Genomic DNA, 22,915 nt, shown 5'->3' on the forward strand with positions numbered 1-22,915 from the left:
GACGGGTTACCAGTTATTGTAATAAAAATATATACCCATATCTACATGTACAGATGTGGAGGTAAAGGATCAGAGGATATAAACCCACACGTATTCACAGCTTTTCGATCTAGGTGGTAGTATTAAGGCTGAGTTTCCCTTTCTTCTTTACACTTCTTTTTACACTGAGTGTGCAGCCTGTTCACACTAGAGCACAAACAATGAAGCCCTCTCCGTTTGGACATCAAGGCGCCACCATCACCTGCATCACCACCAGGGCTGCGGCTTCTGCTCCAGGCTGGGGGGGTGGGGCTGGAGATGTCCCCGTCTCAGAAACCAGTGGGGGGGCAAGCTGGAGCTCCCCGAAGGCCCTCTCCTCATCCTCACCCTCCTCCACGATCATCCCTGTGCACAGCCCTTTGTTAGACTGGGGGCGGGGACAGAGCCCCCAGCCAGCTGCCTGCAGGGAGGGTGTTATAAGCTGGTGGGGGGGACGATGGACGGCAGCACCCTTTAAAACAGCAACACGTTAACAGTCTCCAGTGTATACATACACGCTGAGAAGCTGAGTGTAACAAGAGGTTAACAAAGAGGGCGAGTGGCGGAATGAACGCCTGGCAGGCAAGTGTTACAAAGGGAGAGGGTGTTGGCACTAATTGCTCCCCGCGCTGAGGAGGGCAGCGCTGAGGAGGGCAGGCCGGGGCTCCCGATGCAGGCAGCTCCAGGAGCCAAGAGGGGACAGCAGTCAGGACACCTTGGCGACGCAGTTCCCGGCCGACAGCACTCCTCTGACCCTCGTCTGTTCCCTCTGGCTCCTCAGGTTGCCGGAGCCGGAGCCGGAGCCGGAGCCCTGGGCACCGAAGGGCAGCTCTGCGGGCCAGTTGCAGGGGGCGGGGAGGGGGGAGAACAGTGAGGCTCCGTCCCGCCGTTCTCCTCCACCCTGTCTCCCATCTCTCTCATCAGGGCCCCTGAGATGCTTGCGAACACCCCCAGGCCCTCGGGCCTCAGCCCACCTTGTCCCTTCCTACTTCCCTTTTCACCTGTCATGGTGGCCCAGACCATCCCTGTCCCCAGTGCCAGTCACCTGGGGTTGCAAGGGCCTCGGCTGGCCTCTTCAAGGTGCTGCTGGGGAGGCGGGCGATGCGGCTGCGGCGGGACACTGAGGAACTGAGGAGAGACAGGAGGAAGGTGGCAAGGTCACAGCCGTGCCCCTGGGCTGCAGGCGGGCGTGGGTGGGTGGACCCACAGCCTGGCCTCCAGCACCAACAAGTACTTCTGAGTCCAGATCTGAGGGTGGGAGGGGTGGGGACAGGGAGTTTCATGGGGTTCGGGAAGGAAGGGGGGTGAGGGGGTGGGTAGTTCCTTCCCTGGATTAACCAGTGGACACTGACTGTCCCCCTCCTGAAGAGGGTCCCTTGGCCTTGAACCAAAGAAGGGAGATGCCCTTCACCTCTAGCGCAATTCTCTACTCGCAAGGACCGGGGGAACCTCAGCCAGACCACCGGCGCTGGCCTTGCTCACGGGGCTCGAGCCCGCTCCTGGCTGCAAGGGGTCCAGAGGTATTCGGGGGGCCTGCCGTGGGCCCAGGCGTCCACTCCCCCCTGCAGCCCCCCAGCCTCACCTCACGACGCACCTCTTCTTGCAGGCTGAGGTCTTCGGGAAGGAGGACGCCGGCCTGGGGTCCTTCACGGTGAACAGGGGCGCAGGGCCACTGGGGGAGGAAGAAGGATGGAGGGAGGCAGGTCAGGAGGGAACCGGAAAAGGGTGCCAGCAACTCCTCCCTCCAGCTCCAGCTCGGGCGGTGGGAGGTTCGCCAGGATGGCCTCTGGGGCTTCCTCCTGCTAAGGGGTGATTCTCCTCCTGCCTCACTTGGCCTGAGCGGACAGCCGAGGGATAGGCCCATTCTGGGAGAACGTCCAGGTGTCCGTTTCTGCTGTGTCCAGGGAGCCAGAGTTCAGACAGTGTCCCCCGTCCACCTGCCCACCTGGCGCTGGTTACTGAGAGGTGGCTCGGGCCACGGGAGAAGTGGGGGTGTGGTGGGCAGCCTGCCGCCTGTGGCCTCCCAAGTCCAGGTCAGACTGCCCCTTGTTCTTGGCCTTGGACTTTCCTGAGATGGTCGCTGTTTCCCTGACCTGACACGTGGGTGGAAGGTGGGGTGGAAAGTGGGGGAAGAGCTTCATCTTCTCACTGAGAAATGCCAAATAGAGTTCTCTGAGGATCCCCCCATCCCCGTTCCGGATGCTAGGCCAGAGGGCAACGTCTGGGGGCAGCCATGGCAGATAGAGCTCCTTCCCACTGGGACACAGAACCTTAACTGGAGCAAAGGACCCAAGTGACGCAGAGGAACAGGGAGGGCTGGATGGCCCTCTTGAATTTCTGCTCCCTGCTGACCTTTCCCCAAGTGAGGGTCCCATTTGCAGCTCCTCATGGGCCTGCCAGAAACCAGCCCAGCGCTGGCGGCTAAGAGCTAGAGAGACAAGGCAGGGCCCCTGAGAGCAGCAATGATCAGACCGTGGGAAAGAGACAGCTCATGTCTAGCTGGGCTCCAAGAGCTGGGCTGTCTTCCACTCCTCTGGGCAGCATCTCTGTCCCTCCCTGACCCCTGACCTCTGCTGGGAGGGCTGGGAGGAAGGCAGGAAGGGGGCCCACCTGGGGATGAAGGGCTGGTCCAGCCTGTTCGGGGGGACGTTTTCCCAGCCAGCACGCTCGTGGAAACCCAGCTTTGAGAGAGGCTCCTCGGACAGATCGGACAGATCGAAGGTGGTGTTGAGGTCCCGAGCAGGCAGGGCCAGAGGGGTGGAGCAGTTCTGCAGAGCAGAGGAGCCCAGAGGCACCCGCCTTTTGATGACTGTGGCTGGGCAGAAGCGAGGGGAGGGGCCGGGAGAGGAGGCCCTCCCCGCCTTGGGGGGGGTGGGTCCGAAGGAAGGCTGAGCCTCGGGCAGGGACCCCCTCCTCAAGCAGGGCAGGAAGGACTGGCGCTGGGGCCCAGGCTTTGGGGCCGGGGCACCGTCTTGCTCCGAGGGGCTCAGCCTCTTCCTTCTCTTCTTCTGCTTGGGCTGCAGAGACGCCTGGGCTGCGGTGCTGTCGGGCCCCGGGGAGACCCCCAGGCTGTGCAGGAGGCCACTCTGTTGCCTTGCCATGGTCCGCGTCACAGGGCCAGAGTATCCTGGAGACCCTGGGTGTGGAGAAGGAGGGTACTGAGAGAAGATCAGGGACTGAGCAGAAGGAAGGAACATTTCTAGAATGTGGGGAGAGAGACACGGGAAACACGCAGGAGTCCTCAGCTCCCCAGTTCTGTGGTGACTCCTGGGTCCCTCAGTGTGCCCCACAGTCCCAGGGGTCCTGTTCCAGCGTCGAGGACCCAGCGAACCCTTGGCACCAGCTGGGCTTTGGAGTCGGCACCAGCAGGCAGAGGCAGGGCAGGGGCGAGACTCACTTGACTCTGAACACAGCTCCTGAGCCAGAGGTGGCCCCCCGGCGGGGCCCTTGGGAGCTCCCGAGGCCTCTGTTTCCGGCCCCGTTTTCTCCTCCCCGTGCACCAGCTGCTGCAGGGTCTGAAACTCGGCGATCATGTCGGGGGTCAGGAGGTTGGCTGCTTGGAGCATAGAGTACTGCCGCCCGGCCAGGCGCAGCACCTTCAGCACCAGCCTGGAACAGAGGGAAGGAAGGAGTTCCCGGTCCTACCCAGCCCCACTGGCCGGGGTCCTCTCTGCCACGCCCGGGGCCCCGCTGCCCCAGGTGCGGCGAGGAGCACTCGTGGGCTGGTCTGCCCGCCTTCCCAGCACGGCTCCTGCTCTGCGGTGCCCTTGCTGAATGAAGACCGGGGCTGGCAGAGATGGCCACAGGCCATGGGGGGGTGGGGGGCAGTTTCCCCAGTAGACGTGCCTCCCGACCACGGCAGTGACCGGGCAAGTAGGAACAGGGCTCCAAGTGGCCTCAGATGCAGAAGGTCCGAGTGTCCTCTCAGCGCCGCCACCTGTTAGTGCTGCGATCTTGGCAACGACAGGCTCAAGTCTGACGGCCAGCCTGCCAGCTCGAACGCCCCTTCCGACACCTCCCGACCGCTGGGCCTGGATCGCCGCCCACCCTCAGTCTCCACGTCCTTTAAATGGGGTGACAAGTGCACCCACCTCGCCGGGCGGCTGGGCAGATGGAAGGAGTTATTTTACAGAGAGCGTTTAAACAGTGTACCCGGCACACAGTGAGCGCTATCAGGTTAGCTGACTGTCGCTTTCTGTAAAACGGAAATAAGGCCGCCCACCCGGTGAGGATGAGAGGAGATTGAGTAAGACGGGCTGCGTGCCCTCGGTTCCGAGAGGACCCTCAGAAGCGCCGTCTGGCGCGTGGCGGGGATCCGGAAAGAGCCCGTGTGAGTCGGCGCACCCTGCGCAGGCCGGGGGAGCGGCTCTTTCAGGGAAATTATGAGGATAATGCGATTATCGATGCTGTAAATTTAGATTCTAATAAAGCAAATTTCCTTCCTGTCAGGAACACCTACGATAAAGGGAAAAACACAATTATCTCGGTGGGGATTATTCACGGCCGCTAATCTGTCCCCAGGTAGCACACTCGCCTACCTGCCCGGCACCTCGGAGCCCCCTCCTCTGCCCTCCCTGTGCGCACAGGGAGCCCGGGCTCATTTTCTAAAGCGGCCTCCAGGCCTTTTCAAAAGACGACAGGGTATAAATGAAAAGGGACACAGCAGAAACTCATTCCACATCGGCCGAGACTCACACGGAAAGACCAGACCGAGAGGGAGGGTGGGCGTTGAAGGCAAAGGCGCTGGCCTGGAGGTCAGGGGGCCGGGTGGGTGTGGCCCCGCCTCCCTCCCGTGGGTTGCGTGGCCCTGGGCAATGGCCCTAGGACCCATCTGACAAAAGGAGACTCGGTCCACACCAGGGATTCTCAAACTGGGTTTGGAGAAGCCCATCCGAGGACATTTTCAGTGCAGCAGCCCTGCTTTATCTGTTCTCCACGTTAGACTGCAGCCCAAGTTCATTGGAAGAAAGGACTTGGCAGAAAAAAAATTTTTTTCTGAAAACGACTGAACTGGAAAAATCTAAGATTGCCTCAGTGCCCTGGTGGTCTCGGATTTTTGAAGTCTAAAGCCAAAGAGAAATTATTTTCCATTATCTGGTTGTTAGGGTGTTTCCAAGGATGGAGATGATCTAGAATGTTCTGCGTCCCCTAATACTTAGGGTTTTCGGTCGGATTTCATTAGCGCTTCAGCTCAAAGAAGCAGGGAGAATAATTAGGGTTGTGATCCCTCAGATCATAGCCAAGACGGAAGCAACTTGTCAGAGGCCACAAGACGAGAAGCACAGCAGAAATGAGAACGCTGGTGTCCCCCGTCCTTGCAACAGAGGACACCGGGCAAGGAACCCCTGAGTCATGAGGGGGACCCCGTGGTTGTTCCCTGGGCTCCGAGGGGACACCCCGCCAGCGCATCCCCGCCACGGCTGGGCCCCAGGGAGTTGGCAGCAGGAGACAGATAATCAGCCTCTGATTATTCAGGCTGCAGCATTTTTGCTGAGTTGGGGCCAGACACTCTCCAGCAAGAAATAAAATTAAACAGGCCCTTCTGTCCAGAAGCTTTAAATACACCGCCTCGTGCGAAGCGTGCTGGGGAGGGCGGCACGGGGTCGGCAGCCGCAGAGCTAAGTGGCCGGGGATTTATGTGCTGGGGACCACGGGAAAGAATGCCAGCAGCACCTCTCTGGAGAGCACAGAAAGAATGGCCCAAAATCCATTTCTCTCTGGCCGCGGGGGGTGGTGTGTGTTTACTTCGGAGGAGAAACAGCTACGGTCGATCTGTCGTTGAAGACACAGCGGTGAACACCAGACTCAGGAGGTCTGTCCCTTCCTCGGCCCCCCCCCTTCTCCGGGCTGCACCCCCGCCCCCAGGATGCGCAGCTTGGCCCTCGGACTGGAAAGGGAAGCGCCAGCCCAGGTGGCCTGTTTTGCCTCCCTTCTGCTGGGCTGCTGGCTATGTGGAGGAGTAAATGGAAAGAGGATAAATAAACAGAGTAGGCGATAATATCAAGTTGTTAAAAGCAGAAAATGGCCCTGGCCGGGTGGCTCAGTTGGTTGGAGCCTCGTCCCATACACCGAAATGTTGCAGGTTCGATCCCTAGTCAGGGCATGTACAGAAGGCAACTGATCAATGCTTCTCTCTCACATGGATGCTTCCTCCTCTCTCTCTCCCTCTCTCTCCTTCTCCCTCTCTCTCTCTCTCTCTCTTCCTTCCTCTCTCTCTCAAATCAAGTAAAAAGAAAAATATCCTCAGGTAAGGATTTAAAAAAAAAAAGCAGATAATGGACGATGATGAGAAAGACTTGATTCTTAACTAGAACAGAACCGGAACTTTTGCAACTGGGTACCAACTCCCGCCCCAGGAAGCTGGAACCCATCACCTCCCTCCTTGGACCCCAGAGAAGAGTAAGACACCTACTGCTTGAAATGGTCCTCCTCCAGGTTCTGTGGTGACAGGCGGCCCCCGACACCAGGGGACCCCGGCAGTGACCGTCGGAGGCTCTGCTCTGGCACCGGGACTGGAACCTAAAAAGGAAGGACGTCACAGGTAGGAGGCCCAGGATGACCTGCCTCCCTGTGTAAGCGGCTTCTAAAATCCTTCCCTCCTCCGAGAGTGGGCGTCACAGCGCCTGGATGGCTAGGCTCTTGTAGGGGTTCTTCCTGCAGTCCCATCCTCCCTCCCTGGGCCCCCGTGGTAACATGCCCCCCCCACTCCCAGACACTCTGGGTCTGACAGAGTAGCTCTCCTTCCTGCACGGCATCTGAAAGCCTCCCAGTGGCTAGGACGCGACATCCGGTAGAGAACCTGGGACTGCAGGGACCCCATGAGTTGGAAAGGGCACTTCTTCTAACATGCCACCAGCTCTAAGTCCTACCTCCACAGCTGGGCCTTTGTCCTTGTCCTCCGGGGGCAGCTCCTGGTCCGAAGAGTTCCCTTCCTCGACCCTGCCCGCCTGGGCCTCTGGCCCCGGGCTCTCCTCTGCAGGGACTGCAGGCTCTGGGCGGAGCTCCGGGGTGCAGGGCTGGCTGGGGAGGAGGGATGGTGGGGAGGAGCTGGAAAGGCTAAGGGGGGGAAACGAGGGGTTTTAGGGGTGGGAAGTCGGGGCAGGTGGGGGAAAGCAGGAAGGGGGCAGGCGCAACAGAGCCCACGAGGATGGCTGCTTGGGTAACAAGTGGGCAGTGGCTGGGGGTGGGGGCAGGGAGGAGGGGCCAGAAATTTTCTGGTTTAGGAAACAACGACGCCCGTCTCTGAACCGTATCTACTTTTGAATAGCAGATGGTGCTTACACGGGCTGGGGTGTCATTTGCTCATGTGACACAAGGTATTCTCAGTGCCAGTCAGTGTGCTGGGCACTAGGTGGGGACCCTAGCCCTAGGTGTCAGGACAGAAGCAAGGAGTCCTGTCTGGCTCTCCGGAAGCTGGAGAGGGGGGCGTCCCTGGCTGAGCTGAAGGGTGGGGTAGGTGTGGGCCACAGAACTCACAGTTGTTGCGGAGGGCCCGACGTGGGGGGCTGTGGGAGGTCCTGGGCCCCCGCCTCGTACACACGGAGCTTCTCCCTCAGGGTGGCCACCTGGAACCGAAACAGCCGGTCCTTCGGAGCCCCAGGTGAGCACAGGAGGTGGGAGCTGCCCCAGCCCCAGGCCCAGAACCCTGGCCACACCCCAAGGTTCCTGTCCCTTGCTCTCCTGCCTCCCAGCCACGCTCCGCAGGTGGGCTCCTCACCTCAGCCTGGAGCTGCTGGCAGATGGTGGCGTACTGGCTGATGTGACAATCCAGGCTGACCACATTGCTCTTCAGCTGCGATGGGGACACGGGGCAGAGATGTCTCTTCACTCAGAGTAGCTTTAAGCACCCGCGACCAAAGGCCGGGCATTGCACTAGGCACCTCACTCATGTTCTCGTGAGTCAGGCTCACACCTGGGGACAGCCCTGGGAGGGCCGGTGCCTTGCCTGAGGCCACAGCACAGGCAGAGGTGGCCTTTGAACCCAAGAACCCTGACTGACTGCCTAATACACTCCCGCCAGGCCGGGGGCTTTCCCGCCGCAGCCGGCTCCCCGGAGGAGGCAGAGGCAGGGAAAGCAGAGCAGCTCTGCCCTCGTGTGCGGTCCATGCCGCTGTTCCCACTGCTTTGCTGCTAAAATCAAGTCTGAAAGTGATCGCTGGAAGAGATCACTCCGCCACCCCCTCCTGTCGCCTCCCTCTTGAGGCGATTCTGCCTCAGTGAACCAGTGCTGTATTTTACTCTTTTTCCGAGACTTGGAGACCACCCTGCCCCTCCCCCATCTGGAGTCTCCCCAAGCACAGGCGCCCTGCCACTGCCACCACAATATCCCTGAGGACAGAGGCTGGGAAATGCCTTCCCTCCGCCCGTGGGAACACGCGCTCCAGGCACCCGGGCATGTCCGTGGGTTCTGCCCCTCCCCCTCCCAGCCTGCAGCCCCCCCACACCAGGCGGGCACACACCGAGAGCTTGATCTCCTTGGCGCGGTCGGCATACTTGAGGGTGTTGTAAGTGTCCTCGTACGTCAGGCCGGAGGGGCTGACGGCAGCGATCATCACCGTGCGGCAGTTGCCCCCGAGGGAGTCCTTGAGCAGGCGGGTCAGTTTGCTGTCCCGGTAAGGCACGTGAGACTTGCGACCCTGGGGGGGAGCGGGGGGCAGCGAGCAGGCCTGGGGTGAGGTGGCTGGACCAGACAGACGCGTGCTGGAACCTGGCAGCCTCGGGCCCCGGGCTGCAAGGAGGGACCCGTAGCTTTGGGCGCTCGGTGGCCGTCCCGTGGGCACCCTGAGCCTGTGCGGCCTTACCTTCGCGTCAGCCAGCGCGTTGAGGACGTTGATGAGGGCCAGCAGAGAGCGGTTGATGTTGGCGCCCTCCCGCAGCCGCTCCCCCTTGGCGTGGGTGCTGGATGCCCGCTCCGAGCCAGCCAGGTCGATCAGGCTCATCTTGGCCACCCGGAGGGCCTGGGTCAGACCTGGAAGCCGGTCCTGCTGCTTCACGAAGATCTGCGGGCGGAGGGCGGCGGGGGTGAGCCGGCACCGGGCATCCGCAGCCCCCTCTGCAGGCTCCGAGCCCCCGCCCCCTCACCTGGAAGATGGCATGGGAGCGGGAGGACGTGGCGTTGGCGTCGGTGGGGTGCTGCGTGCGGTTACGGTTCCCCCTGGTCAGCATCTCCAGCAGCTGCTCGGCCGAGGCTGGCTACGGAGGAGAAGACGGGGAAGGGAGCTGTGGCTTCCCCTGCCCGGACCACCCCCTCCCCCCGCCCCAACAGCAGGGCTGCTCCGCAGAACCCATGTCACCGGCGCTGCCGTGGGACTCAGGGCGTCCCTGAACTGCCCGGTGAGGGACCCTGGAGGACCAATGAGGCGGCTTGCGCCACCGACCCGAGCCACGCACCTGGTGGAAGGAAAGTCCTTGCACTACCACCCCCTTGTCGGGGTCCTCACGGATGGCGAGGGGTCCCTTGGGCTCCAGGAGGTCGTGGATCTGCTCATTGTACACCTGAGGAGAACGGAAGCGAGGGAGAGAGATCTGAGGGGCAGAGCCCGCCGGGAAACCTCCGCTCGAGGGGCTGGGAAGGCTGAGCTGCTGAGCTGCTGGGGCGGGGGGGGAACGTGACCAGACACCACCACACATGAGAGGCACTTTGCAGGATGATGTTAAGTGACAAGAGCAGGTTTCCTTCTCCTGCAGTGTCTCTCTGAGCTGTTTCTGTCCTCTGGGCTCTTGCTGGGCCCCCACCTTCCCCCCTTCCTACCACCCTCGCCCACTACTTGCTCCTCGCCCCTCCCTTTGGAGGTGCTCCTGAGAATGAGGGGTGGGGCCGCCCAGGCCCAGGAGGGGACAGCCTACCTCCTGGTAGCTGACGAGCACCTCGAATCGTTTCTCCTCCTGGCAGGCCTCCAGCCGCCTGTACAGTTCCACAGTGGTCAGGTACATGATGCCGGGGTCCCCCTCTGCTCCCAGCATGGTGTGCGTCTTCCCCGCCCCGGTGGCCCCGTAGGCAAATACTGCAGGGGACAGAGTGGGGAGCAGGGTGGCGGCAGGGCCAGACCCGCCTTGTCTAGTGACTCCCTCTGTGCACTTCCACCCAGCTTGCCCTTCTCTCTCCAGGCCCCTTCCTGTGCCTTCTGCCGGCACAGTCCCACTGCTCCAGCCTGCCCCCGCATCCCCTGCATTTGCCCTGCAGCCTGAGTTCTCCACATCTGTGTCCCGGCTTTCCCACAGGTCTTCGGATTCTGGGGCAAGGGGGTCTCTGTGAAGGCTGAGGTGTCTCCCTTCCTCTGGGATGCCTTCTCCTGCCTAGGTAGCTCCTCTGTTGAGGGCCCATGGCTCTTCCCCTCCCCATTCCCTCACCTCAGTCTATGAGCACACACCTGTGGGTGTGATTGCAACTACTGTCTTCTTCCCCCGTAGACTGTAAGCATCAAGAGGGCGGAGACCATATCTGTCTGATCTGCTGCTGTATCCTGAGACCCAGGAGAGTGTCTCCCACACCGAGGGGAATGAATGGGGGACCCACAGAGGATGCAAGGGCCAGAGGCCTCCTCAACAAGCGCCCAGCCAAGGGGACGGTGGGCACCTGGCAAGAGACACGTAATAGCGTGAGAAGAAGCTGTTGTCCAGAGCCTCACCCGAGCAGTTGTAGCCCTGGAGGAAGCTGTCCAGGATGCTGTGGGTGGTGTGCTGGAACACGTCCTGTTGGGTGGCCATCTCCCCAAAGACCCGGTCGAAGACAAACGTCAGGTCTTTGCCCTTCTTCTTGGGGCCGTCGTGGACACTGCCCCACTTCAGGCCAAGGAAGGCCCCTTCGGGCTCCTCAGGGTCAAACACCAGCACCCGCTCGTCCACCACCTGAATCACAGGCCGCCGCTGGCTCTCCAGCTCCCGTGGGGTGGGGGGCCGCACCCGAACCACAACCTGCACCTTGCTGTCCTCCACCGCCATCACCATGGCAACACCTGGGCAGAGACACAATGGATATGAGGACTAGCCTGACCCTAGGACGGCGCAGGGGCCCCCGCAGCCGAACACTCAAGACCTCCTCCCACCCCCACCCTGACAGCCGATCTCTGTTTTATACTGTAAGAGAGTAAGAATATTGGTGCCAGCACCAATTATTAATAAATATCTCTTTCTCGCTTGAAATACCACGTTTGTCATGTCTGAATGACTATTTTTTTCAGAGGCCTATTACCGGGCTCTCTGTTATGTCCCACTAATCTCTCTGCTCCTGCGTTAATGCCACGCTATTTCCATCCCATCCTTTACCGTGTGCTTTCCGTCTAGTAAGGCAAGACCCCTCCCCCCAACTAGTCTTTTTTGTGTGTGATTTTCTTGGTTATTCTCAGACATTTATTATACTATTCAACTCTTAAGAAAATATTTTTTAAAGATTTTATTTATTTATTTTTAGAGAGGGAAGGGAGAAAGAGAGAGAAACATCAATGTGTAGTTGCTGGGGGTCATGGCCTGCAACCCAGGCATGTACCCTGACTGGGAATCGAACCTGCGACACTTTGGTTCACAGCCCGCACTCAATCCACTGAGCTATGCCAGACAGGGAAGAAAATATTTTTAAAAAATATTTTATTTCTTTGGAGAGGGAGGGGAAGGGTGGGAGAGAAACATCAATGTGTGGTTGCCTCTCATGCGCCCCCTACTGGGGACCTGGCCGGAAACCCAGGCATGTGCCCTGACTGGGAATGGAACCGGTGACCCTTTGGTTTGCAGGCTGGTGCTCAATCCACTGAGCCACACCAGCCAGGGCAGACTCTTAAGAAATTTTTTTATCAATTCCATTCCCAATCCAGAACATCTCTATCTCCTACAAAACCTTTATTGGAATTATAATTGGGATTGTATTACATGTACATATTTATTTTATATTAAACCTTTTCATGCAAAAACATGGCTATTGCCTTTTTATTTGTTCAGATTTTTTTATGTTCTTCAATAAGATTTTTATAGTTTTCTTTCTCTTCAGATAGGTTCTGCACCTGCCCTTTTAATATAATTCCCACGTACTTTATAGGTTTAATCACTCTTATGAATGCAACAACTTTCCCCATCCCCATTTCCAGGTGGTAATTGCTAGCAGAGAAACACTACCACCCTCAAACTCTCTTATTAATTCCAATTTTTTAATTTAACTTATTTTTAAAATATTTGTTTATTTTTACAGAGAAGGGAAGAGAGGGAGAGAAATATCAATGTGTGGTTGCCTCTCACGTGGCCCCCACTGGGGACCTGACCCACAGGACCTGGCCCACAACCCAGGCATGTGTCCTAGACTGGGAATCGAACTGCAGACCCTTTGGTTCTCAGCCCATTCTCAATCCATTGAGCTATACCAGCCAGGACCCAATTTTTTTTTTAAATTAGGGCTTATCGGATCGTCTCAGTATGCAATTATATATCAGAAAAGAAAAATAATTTTTTACCTTTTTCTCTGTATTTATACCAAATATTTTATTTCTTATCTGTTGCAATCTCTAGAATGAGTTTGAATAATAACGATGACAATGGGCATCCCTGTCCTGTTCTCGATTTGAAAGGAAAGGGCTTTGGTGCTTCACTACTGAGGAACTAGTTTGGCATCTACAGTCACTATCACACTATTAATTCCTTCTATTCTTATTTTACTTCGAATTGTTACTAGGAAGGTCTAAAATTTTACCTAATGCTCTTTCAGCGCCTCCTGACATGTGTTTCTTCCCCTTTATTTTGTTGATGTGGTTAATTATTTGATAGTATTCCTGGTATTAAACCAACCATGCAGTCTTAGAAAAAAATCCTACCCTGACCATATTGAAATTTTTAATTTTTAAATGGTCAAATGTGTCAGGTTTTCTCTTATGGTTTTTATGTCATATTTGAGAAGACTTTCCTTCCCCAAGGTAGTAAACACTTTTATATTTTTGCCTGTTACTCGTTCTTTTTTAAATTTAGGTCTCTATACAGATAGAATCTATTTTATCGTGAATGATGTGAGGTTTTTAAATTTCCAAATGGTAAGCAATCATCTCAAGATCATTTATTAAATCGTATATCCTTTCTCCACCAATTTCAAATGCCACATTTAATAGAACCCCTATCCCCTGACTGGTGTGGCTCAGTGGGTTGGGTGTCGTCCCACAAACTTAAAAGTCATCGGTTCGATTCCCAGTCACGGTATGTGCCTGGGTTGCCATGTTGGGGGCCAGGTCCCCAGCTGGAGGCGTGTGAGAGGCAACCAGTCAATTTTTTTTCTCATGCATCGATGTTTCCCTCTCTTCTCCTCTCTCTAAAATAAATAAATAAAATCTTTAAATTGTCCTATAAACATGAACTTGTTTTTAGATTCTCTATTCTGTTCTGCTGATGTGCCTGTTCCTTTTGCAGGAACTCACTGTTGGAATTGCTGTGATTCTATCACCTCATCTCATTTTTCTTTTTCATGGTTGTTCTTGGGCATCTTGTCTGGTATAAGACTTTTTAGAATCAGTTTACAGAATTCTATGAAAAATCCTGCAAAGGTTTTAATTGGGAGTACTTTGAATTATAGATCAACATGAGGAGGATTGGCATCTTTATAATATCAAGTCTTCCCATCTAGTATCTCTTTTCATTATTCACAACTTTACAATCCTCAGTAAAATTTGATAGTTTTCTTCACTTGAGTTTTGTATATTTCTTGATAGGCTTATTACTAGTTATTGTATAGTCTTTATTATATTGTGAATAGGCTCTTTTTATTTATTTTTTTAAGATTTTATTTTTTTTTTATTTTTAGAGAGAGGGGAAGGGAGGGAGAAAGATGGAGAGAAACATTGATGGGCGAGAGACACATAGATCAGTTGCCTCTTGCACGCCCCCAAATGGGGACCTGACTGCAACCCAGGCATGTGCCCTGACTGGGAATCGAACCAGCAACCTTTTGGTCCACAGGCCGGCACTCAATCCACTAAGACATACCAGTCAGGGCAAATAGGTTCTTTTAAAAATTGCATTGTCTACTTCATTTTTGCCAGCACATGGGAAAGCTACCGATTTCTGCATGCAGATCTTGTATCTGGCCACGTTACTGAACTCCTTTATTACTTCCAATAGACTGTCATTGATTCTCGTAGGTTTTTCAATTAAATGATGGGATAGTTTGCAAATAATGACAGTTCCTTTCCATTTTTAGCTCTTCTATATTTAGCTCCTTCCCCTGCCCTATCCATCAGGAATGGGCATTAAATTTTATCAGATGCTTTTTTGGCACTGGCTGGGATGATCACACAGTGCTTCTCCTTTAACACATTTGTGCAGAGGGCGAGCTGGGCAGGTTTCCTGGCGTTGACCTAGCGATAACCGCAAACACTGATTTGCTCATTCCTGCTTGCAGTGACCTCGGACCTCTGTCCTTGCTTTTTCCATTTCTCCTCCAAGCCAGCCTCCCAAGGCTAGAGATGGAATTTTTGGAATGCAGGCATCACAGACCTCCTGGAAAAGTTCGCCCCAACCCCAGGGATATATTAACAGAGGTCAGGGACAGAGGCTGCTCCTGGGGGGCAGGAATGGACAAGTGCTTTCTCAGGCAAGACCAAGTCCCGCTGACAGGACCAAGGTCATTCAGAAAAAAAAAAAAAAGTAGAATTTCTATCTAATACTTCAGCAAACAACTCATGTTTTGTTTTGGGAATGAAGTAGCATTCAGCTGATTTGACACTCCTGTCCCCCACGTCCAAACTGAATTTCTCCCTACACAAAACAAGATCTCAACCAATAATAATCTTTTTACACGTGTATAATTTTTGTCTTGTTCCAGCAACCGGGCTGCAACTGCGTGCCCGCCCTATGAGGGGCTGCCTCAAGCACCTGGCGAGCATGATCTCCTTTCCTTTCCGTCACAACCCCGCAAGACAGACACTATTGTCACGCTCATTTTTCAATGGGGAACTGGAGACGGAGACGGAGAGCAACTTGCCCGAGATCCCAGTGCTGGCGATGAAGCCTGGTTCCAACCCAGGCAGCCCGACTGCAGAGCCCGCGCACTGCCTTACACTGAATGATACCATGTATTACGCTTTCATGCTCACATTGCTGTAACAGTCCCGTATGTTTTCTAATAATCATCATCTCTTTTATGTAACTGGCATAATGTAGTCTGCAAACACTTTCAGATGTATGGACTGGACCTAATTTTCAGCGCAGAGAAGGCTCCTGTCTCCCCCCGAAGCATTCCCCCCATCCCCAGGGAACCAGCCTCTTCTGGGGCCCGGCACCCTCTGGGGGGAGGCGGAGGGTGCCGGGCCCCGCAGTCTGGGCCTACACTGGCTGACTTTGATGCAGTCCCAGCTCCCCACGGGGAAGATTTCAGCTGAGGAGGAGCGACAGAACCGCCTACCATTCTGAGCAGGAAATTAAAAAGGGCACTGGCAAGCAGCGTCTGTGTAACCTTTACAGTCCTCTCCTCTCCACTTCCTGAGGGCCAGTGAGGCAGACTGTTTGCCTAATGAGATGTTTTCCTTCTTCCTGAAACAGCTCAGGGGGCACAGGGTGGGGGCAGGGGGTGACACATGGCAAGGCTGCAGCTAGGATGCCTGGGTCCTGGTCCCTGCTCCGTATCTGACTGGCAGGAGCTCTTCCCACCAGCCACATCACATCGATGCGCCAGCTCGCCTGCTTGGAGAGCCAGAGAGAACAGCTACAGATCTGCTCCCACCCCAGGGGGATGGGGAGATTAATGAGAGAACGTTTGTCAAGTTTGCTTTGATCCTCAGTTGGAAAGAGCATTTTAGCCCAAAGTACGAGGGAGATGATTCTTTAATAAGATCTTCAGGGTTCTGAGCCAGCCACAGCCACGTCCTGTTTCTGACCCAGGGCAGCTCATTAAAACCCAGAGGCTAGTTCGCTGCTGAGCTGGGGCTGGGGAGCCAAGATTGGGTTGTTTTCAGGAGCGCCTCCTCTGCCCATCCTCAGAGGACAGGTGGCAGAAGACCAAGTGCTTCGGAAGCTCCTGGAGCAGAATTTCTGAGGCCTTGAGGAGATCTGCCTACAGACATTGGGCGCTGGGAAGGCAAGCGGGGCCTAGACCTTGGAGGTGCTGTTTTTCTAGGGATTGCTGTAGTCCCCTTTGTCACGCCTTCACAGCCCTCACGCACCTGTGTCTCTTGTCTTTAGGCTCCAAGAGAGCAGGACCCTCTTCTGACACAGTCTGTGCACCCCGGATGCCCAGGCACCAGATGCAGCATGCGGTAAAGGCTGCATGGTATTTGTCCCACGGCTGAGTAATGGCCAGAGAAGAGCAGAGTCTGAATCCAAAAGCCTAAAAGTAATTACTACTACAGCTAACATTTATCGAGTGCTTACTATGTATCAGGCCCTAGGCTAAGAGCCTTACAAATGGTGTCATTTAACTTTCACATGAGATTTACAATCTCATTCCACAGTTACATCCCTACTCTCCAAGGAAAACTGAAGCTCAGGAAGGAACTCGTCACTTGGATGGTAACTAACAAGGCCAGAACTTGACCTTGTCCCGACTGTAAGCAGAGGCATTGCTGTTTGTATTAAGCTAGTCTGCCCTGTAGCTGGGGTTTTGTGGCTCCTACCTCTCCTTAGCCTGGTACCTATAGGGCAACGCCCAAATACCACCTCTGTCTATGGTTGGTCGCTTAGAGGAGATTGTTGTGTTTTTTAAATAGACAATCATAAGGTTGTAACTGATGACAGTTTTGCTTACTACTAGTTTCATCTTTTTTATATCTCTTGTCTTATACTTATGGCCAGGAGCTCTGGTACAATATCGAATAAAGGCAGCAAAGGGAGCAACCTCATTTCTTTGTTTATTTTACAAGGAATGCTCCTATTTTTCGCTTGTTGTTGGTTTAAGAAAATTTACCTCTATTTCTAGTTTACCAAATTTTTCAAAAATCATGAATGGGTACAGAATTTTATTGAAATGTATTTTTGTGCCCAGTGGGACATGCTTTCTCCTCTAATCTGTGATTATGCAAATTGTATTAGTAGATTTTCTAATGTTAAGTCATTCTCACATTCCTGGGATAAACCCCAATTTGGTGATAATGTATTCTTTAAATACACATTGCTGGCTTCTGATTGTTCATATATATTTTTAAAGATTTTATTTATTCATTTTTAGAGAGGGGAAGGGAGGGAGAAAGAGAGGGAGAGAAACATCAATGTGTGGTCACTTCTCATATGCCCCCCACCAGGGACCTGGCCCGCAACCCAGGCAGGTGCCCTGACTGGGAATCGAACCAGTGACCCTTTGATTCACAGGTCAGTGCTCAATTCCCTGAGCCACACCAGCTAAGGTTGATTATTCATATTTTACTTAAGACTTTTACAACTACATTTATAGAAGAGATTAGATGGGCTTATAATTTCCTTTGTCTCATTTTTGGTATCACAAAATAAACAGGACTTTTTTAAAAGGGAAGATTTGCATAAGATTAGAATAATTTCTTCCAATTGCTTATAAATTTCTGGTAGAGTTCAGTGGGGTTTTTTGGTGGGTGTGACAGTACATTTTAAACTAATTTAATTTCTTCAATGGTCTAAGCTAGGTCTGTTAAAAATTTCCAGAACTTCTTAAATCAGATTTGGTAAGTTGTTTTTTCCTAGAAAATTGTCCAAAAGCATTGTTAAAAAGTGTGTTCCATTGAAGTCTTTCTCTCTCTCTTTTACTTTCTCAGTGACTAAAGTTATGTCTCTATTTTCATGTTTGAGGGCATTTTCTATGTTTTTTTTCTTTATTGTTAGGGATTTGGCTTTTTTATTAGTCTTTTTAAAGATATAGATTTTGGCTAAGTTAATCCACGATTATGTAGTAAAATTCTACTTCATTAATTTCTGCTCTTAATGCCTTTTTATTGTCTACACATTTATTCTGTTGTTCTATCTTATTAAAGTAGTATATTTGCCTCACTAACTTTCAGCTTTTTTAAAAAAAAAGTTAAAATGTAAGCAGTTAAGACTATAAATTACCCTCGAAATATTGCTTTGCCTGCATCCTACAAGTTTCATAAATGGCATTATCACTGTTCCATACTAATTATCTTTTAATTACAATTATGATATCCTATTTAACTGAGTTAAGCAGGTTTTTTAAAAAAAAGATCTATGCCAGCCAGAGAGACAAATACCACATGATTTCACTTGTCTGCAGAATCTAATGGACAAAACAGAAACAGAGGCACAATGGACACATGGAACAGACTGTCAGCTGTCAGAAGGGAGGGGGGTCAAGGGACTAGAGGAAAGAAAGTAGAGGGACTAAGAATAAAAATTAAAAAATATATAAAAACACATAGACACACACAATAGTTATGGTGAGCAAGAGGGGAAGAGAGGCGGGAGGTAGGTGGCGTTGGGCAAAGGAGCGGGGGAACTGGGACAGAAACAGACTTTGCTTGGGACAATAGGCACATAACGCAGTGTGCAAATAACGTTTTGAAACCCGTATGATTTTGTAAACCAATGTCACCCCAATAAATTCAATTTAAAAAAAGATCTAGCCCTGGCTGGTGTGGCTCAGTGGACTGAGTGCCAGCCTGTGCACCTAAGGGTCGCCGGTTCGATTCCCAGTCAGGGCACATGCCTGGGTTGTGGGCCAGGTCCCCAGTAGAGGGTGCTCAAGAGGCAACCACACATTAATGATTTTCTCCCTCTCTTTCTCCCTCCTTTCCCCTCTCTAAAAATCAATCAATCAATCTTTTTAAAAAATCTAAAATATGGGCCTGTTTTAATTTCTCTTTTCTATTTTTAACCTAATTGCTTGTGGAAAGAGAATCTAGTTTGATGTCTGATCGTTGTTTTGAATTGCTTTGTGGTCAGATAGAGGAAATTTTTATAAATACTTCTAAAAATATGCTACTTGTATATTTTTTAAAAAAAGCTCACCCAAGGGTATGTTTATCAATTTTAGAGAGAGTGGACAGGAGAGAGAGAAAGAGAAAAACATCCATGTGAGAGAGAAACATGGACCAGAAACCAAACCCACAACCTTTTGGTGTAAGAGCGGATGCTCCAACAAATTGAACCACCTGGCCAGGGCTATTTGTACACTTAAAAAAAAAAAAAAGGTATAAAGCCCTGGCTGGCGTAGCTCAGTGGATTGAGTGCAGGCTGTGAACCAAAGTGTCTCAGGTTCGATTCCCAGTTGGGGTACATGCCTGGGTTGCAGGCCATGACCCCCAGCAACTGCACATTGATGTCTCTCTCTCTCTCTTTCTCTCTCTCTCTCTATCTCCCTCCCTTCCCTCTCTAAAAATAAATAAATAAAATCTTTTAAAAACAAGGTATAAATAGAGGTGGGTTGGACAATATAAAGACCGACAAATTGAGACATCTTAAACTATCTGAGGGTGGAGTAAGTTAATAATGAAGTAGGCAGAGGTGGACTGCCTGTGTCAGCAGCTGAAGCACGGGATGTGGTGAGGGAGAGGAAATAGAACAGGAACAAGACTGAAGAAGTAGTGTAACGCAGAGGAGAAGCTCATTCAGAAAAACTCTGTAGACTTTCTCCTTTTAAGTAGTGATTCCCAATCTGTAAAATGTAAATATTAGTATCTATCCCATAGGATTGTTGTGGGGATTAAACATGGTAGGTGCTCAAAAATGTTAGCTATCATTACGGGATTAATATGACAAACATTTTCCCATGATGCCAGATTGTTGTATTTTGCTGTATATAATGCGTACTTTCTGCCCAAATTTTTTGAGGGGAAAAATAAGGATGTGCATTATACAATGGTAATACTAAGGGTGCACATTATACATGGGAGCGCATTATACAGGGCAAAATAGGCAATGTCTTCAGTAAAACCCCCTATGTTTCCCATGTCAGAGACCGGGCAGTAGCTTTTCCAAGTTACTCGCTACCTTAAAGGGTCAAAGCTAAGAGGAGGCATCCTAGGAGCTGTAGCAGAAGGCATGTTTTTCTGCCATACAGGTATTCTTTCATTCCTTCCTTTATTCAATCAAATATTGACGGAGTGCCCAGTAACTAAGTTCATTCTGACACAGCTCTGCCATCAGTTCTGCATGGATGTGTGGAGAGGGTCTTAGCTACTCCACACAGATGCGCAGGGGGTCCCAGGTCTCCAGACCTAGTGTCCAGGAAGACCCAATGCTTCCTTACACACAAGCAGGAGGGTGTTTCACAGACCGGATGCGCAGAGGGCCCAGCCCAGTGCAGGGTGCGGACGCACTCCAGATCCGTTACAAACGAGCAGAGGGGTCGCGATCTCCCGCGCAGATGTGTAAGGAAGCGCCCTGATTCCCACACCTCCCCTGCCTGTTCCAAGGAGACCACGCAGACCCTGGGTGGTCTCCACGTTGCACTTTATTGTCTCGCACTACAGAGGTCGGGCTGGCACTGCCACCTTCAGCGTTTGGGACTGAGCGTCCTAGACCTGAGCGTAGGAGCCCGCAGGAGCGCTTACCCTTCGTCGATTCCCAGCCGCTGGTGTCGCCGCTCGCAGCCGGGTCCCTCCGCCGCAGACAGGAGCCCGAGACCACGGGAAAGAGTGCCCCACACCCTCCCTTCACCACGCCAACCTCCGCCCGCGCCACGCTTTCAAATTTGCCGGATTGACTCATCCGCGCTTCTCATTGGTCGCCGCCTGGATCGCTGATTGGCTGTTTCCTAAGTAACAAAGCACAGCCCTGACGTGGTAGGCACTGGCAACAGTGCGCTTGCGCGTTTCCTTGAACTGCTAAGTGGAGGTTTTGAAGCTGCTTTCAAGGCTGGGCGGACCGGACTGATTGGCAGAAACAAGCACGGGATTGGGGTCCGGGGGTGCCACGGCCCGTCGCTGTCGTCCCTGGGATTGGACTCATCACCGATTGCAGCAACCAGACATCAAATCCGTTTCCAAACCTACTTTTTCTGTGGGCATCCGCTTATCTAAGAAGGGATTTTTAGCCACTGCTCATGGTCTCTTCTCTGCATGCGACCATCCCAAGAATGAATTTCGCGAGTAGCCTTGATGTGGAAAAGCCAGCAGGGCAGAGAATGACGACTCCACCGTTTGGCTTTGAGCGTGTTCGGAATACCAGGGACAGAGTGTTGAATATGAGGGTCGGCCCCTTAGGGCATCGCTGGGCAGCCCTGTGTCGGTCCTCACAGCAGCTCGCCTCTTGGATCCTGGTGGGCCAACCGCATGCTGATTTCCGACATCAAGGTTGTGAGCCTCGAAGAGAATCCTGGGGCCAGCTTCCACTCACTAGCGGCCGAGTCACTAATTAGTGTTGAGATTGTGGAAGTCACTTCTGCTCTCTGAGTGTTCAGTTTACTCATCTATAAAATAGGGCAAATATCCTGCCCTTCCTACTCACCCAGAGGAGCATGGATAAGACAGTCCTCCAACCGCCCCCCCCCCCCCCCACACATGTAAAGGGACAGCTCTCTATGAATCGGATTGGGATGACATAGGTGATGGCTGCCAGTGGCCAGGTGCCCACCACATTCATGATCTTGATCTGTCCCTACACACGAGCAAGTCTGAGGCATGCAAGAAAGAGTAGGAGGTGAAATTCCTTTGGAGGACCTGCCATCAAGATAGTAGAGTCACTATTTAAAACCTGGTTCATTTGGCCCGATCTCTTCATTCACCTGCGTGGACCTCACTTGCCCTCTCTGTACAACGGGCTAACACTGCAGGTTGGGTGAGAATGAAATGAGAAAACTATGCAAAGATCTATTATTGTAAAGCTACAAGAAAACCAAGGTGTTCTTGCCTTCTCCATCACTCAAGGGAAATGAAACTATTAAAGAATGGCTTCCGGAGGTTTGGGAGTGTGGTGGAGGGCTTGGGGTCCCCAGGAACCTCCAGGGGAACAGGTGCCTCTTGTGTCCTGCTGCAAGCCAGGCCTTGCCCTGGTCCGGTTCTGGTTCCGACAGTTAGCTGGAGGAGGTAGGTGAGTCTGGGTGAAGGCAGTAAGCAGAGACCGACTCTGTTCTCAGGGGGAAGTGGCAGGCAAATTGAGGTCTGAAGGAGGCATGGAGCTCTTTTGGCAAAGGGAGCTGTTTCTTGGCTCTCAGAAGCCCAAGGGAAAGACTTTTGCAAGTGAGTCAGCTGAGCCCGGGATGCTGAGATGCCTCGGGAGGGCCTGGCTGGGCCCACTTTAAACTGATAAGAATGGATACTACACTTGATCTTAGCCAATAGGCCGGGAAGCGATTGGGCCCACTTTAGTAGACACAAAGGGAAAAGCCTTGGGTTCCACACTCCAGGTGTTGATAAGAGGAGATTGATCTGGCACTGGCCCAGCAAGAATGCCAAGGTTTAAAACCCAGACATGAGGGCCAGGCGCAGAATTTTTGCCTTGTTTGGTGGCAAAAGATGTTTCCAGGCCGATATGAGTGGGAGTGTGAAAAGCAACGGTCTCTATGCTCTTGTGAGCTGTGTGGATGTCTCACTTTTTGTAACGGACGAGACCACCAACCCCAAATGCTCAAAGGAGGCAGAGGGAGGCACATTCTTTCCCCTGCACCCTCATCACTGCACACGCTTTGCACTTAGGTACGGCATTAGCTGCTTCAGATATAGACTAATTTTAAAAGGACCTTGAACCACATCCAAGTCATCGTTCTTGTCATCATTAAATGTGAGCCAGACTTTAAGATCTGGCCTAGCACAAGCCAAGCACTATGAAGATGGGAAAGCTTGCACTGAGTTTATCAACAAGGAGGTCACAGGTGGCCTTGGCAAGAGCGGCTTCAGAGGAGCGGCAACAGCCAGAGTGAAACCAGCCAGGGTAAAAAAAAAAAGATTAGGCGAGATTTACATGATGATGGGAAGGAGCTGATCCAGAGTGAGCAGTTGAAGATTAATAGAGGGGTGTGGTTATCAGTTAAATGAAGTCCCCAAAGAAGGCGAGAGGTGAGTGGTCAACCATCTCCGTT

The 22,915-nt window shown here is 52.7% G+C and overlaps 1 protein-coding gene and 1 pseudogene across 2 annotated transcripts; both read right to left on the reverse strand.

Moving 5' to 3' along the window:
• Positions 1 to 20,572, reverse strand: KIF18B (kinesin family member 18B). 2 transcript variants are annotated; one of them, XM_045836883.1, is made up of 16 exons: positions 20,451 to 20,572; positions 10,647 to 10,973; positions 9,865 to 10,022; positions 9,409 to 9,513; positions 9,100 to 9,210; positions 8,820 to 9,017; positions 8,478 to 8,654; positions 7,736 to 7,810; positions 7,495 to 7,583; positions 6,888 to 7,074; positions 6,431 to 6,537; positions 3,416 to 3,627; positions 2,629 to 3,154; positions 1,613 to 1,690; positions 1,064 to 1,146; positions 1 to 849 (listed from the first exon to the last, which is right to left on the reverse strand). In XM_045836883.1, exons 2-16 carry the CDS (start codon positions 10,963 to 10,965, stop codon positions 725 to 727), a joined length of 2,550 nt encoding a protein of 849 aa, XP_045692839.1. In that variant the 5' UTR covers positions 10,966 to 10,973; positions 20,451 to 20,572; the 3' UTR covers positions 1 to 724. The 2 variants fall into 2 exon arrangements, with proteins under 2 accessions (XP_045692839.1, XP_045692838.1); XM_045836882.1 differs by having other exon boundaries at positions 1,601 to 1,690.
• A 1,453-nt stretch (positions 20,573 to 22,025) lies between these two features.
• On the reverse strand, positions 22,026 to 22,191 carry LOC123817826 (annotated as a pseudogene).
• Positions 22,192 to 22,915: the final 724 nt, after the last annotated feature.

Source organism: Phyllostomus hastatus, unplaced genomic scaffold, assembly GCF_019186645.2.
Source record: "Phyllostomus hastatus isolate PE091 unplaced genomic scaffold, TTU_PhHast_1.1 phas_contig_210, whole genome shotgun sequence".
Lineage (NCBI taxonomy): Eukaryota > Metazoa > Chordata > Mammalia > Chiroptera > Phyllostomidae > Phyllostomus > Phyllostomus hastatus.

Bases quoted from the DNA above. Each gene is read 5' to 3' on its own strand.
- KIF18B (XM_045836882.1), bottom strand. From the start codon at position 10,965: ATGGTGATGGCGGTGGAGGACAGCAAGGTGCAGGTTGTGGTTCGGGTG. The intron at 9,514-9,864 runs GTAGGCTGTCCC...CGTTCTCCTCAG, and splicing joins TGCTCGTCAGCTACCAGGAG to GTGTACAATGAGCAGATCCA. The intron at 1,147-1,600 runs GTGAGGCTGGGG...GTCTCTCCTCAG, and splicing joins AAGAAGAGGTGCGTCGTGAG to TTCCTCAGTGTCCCGCCGCA.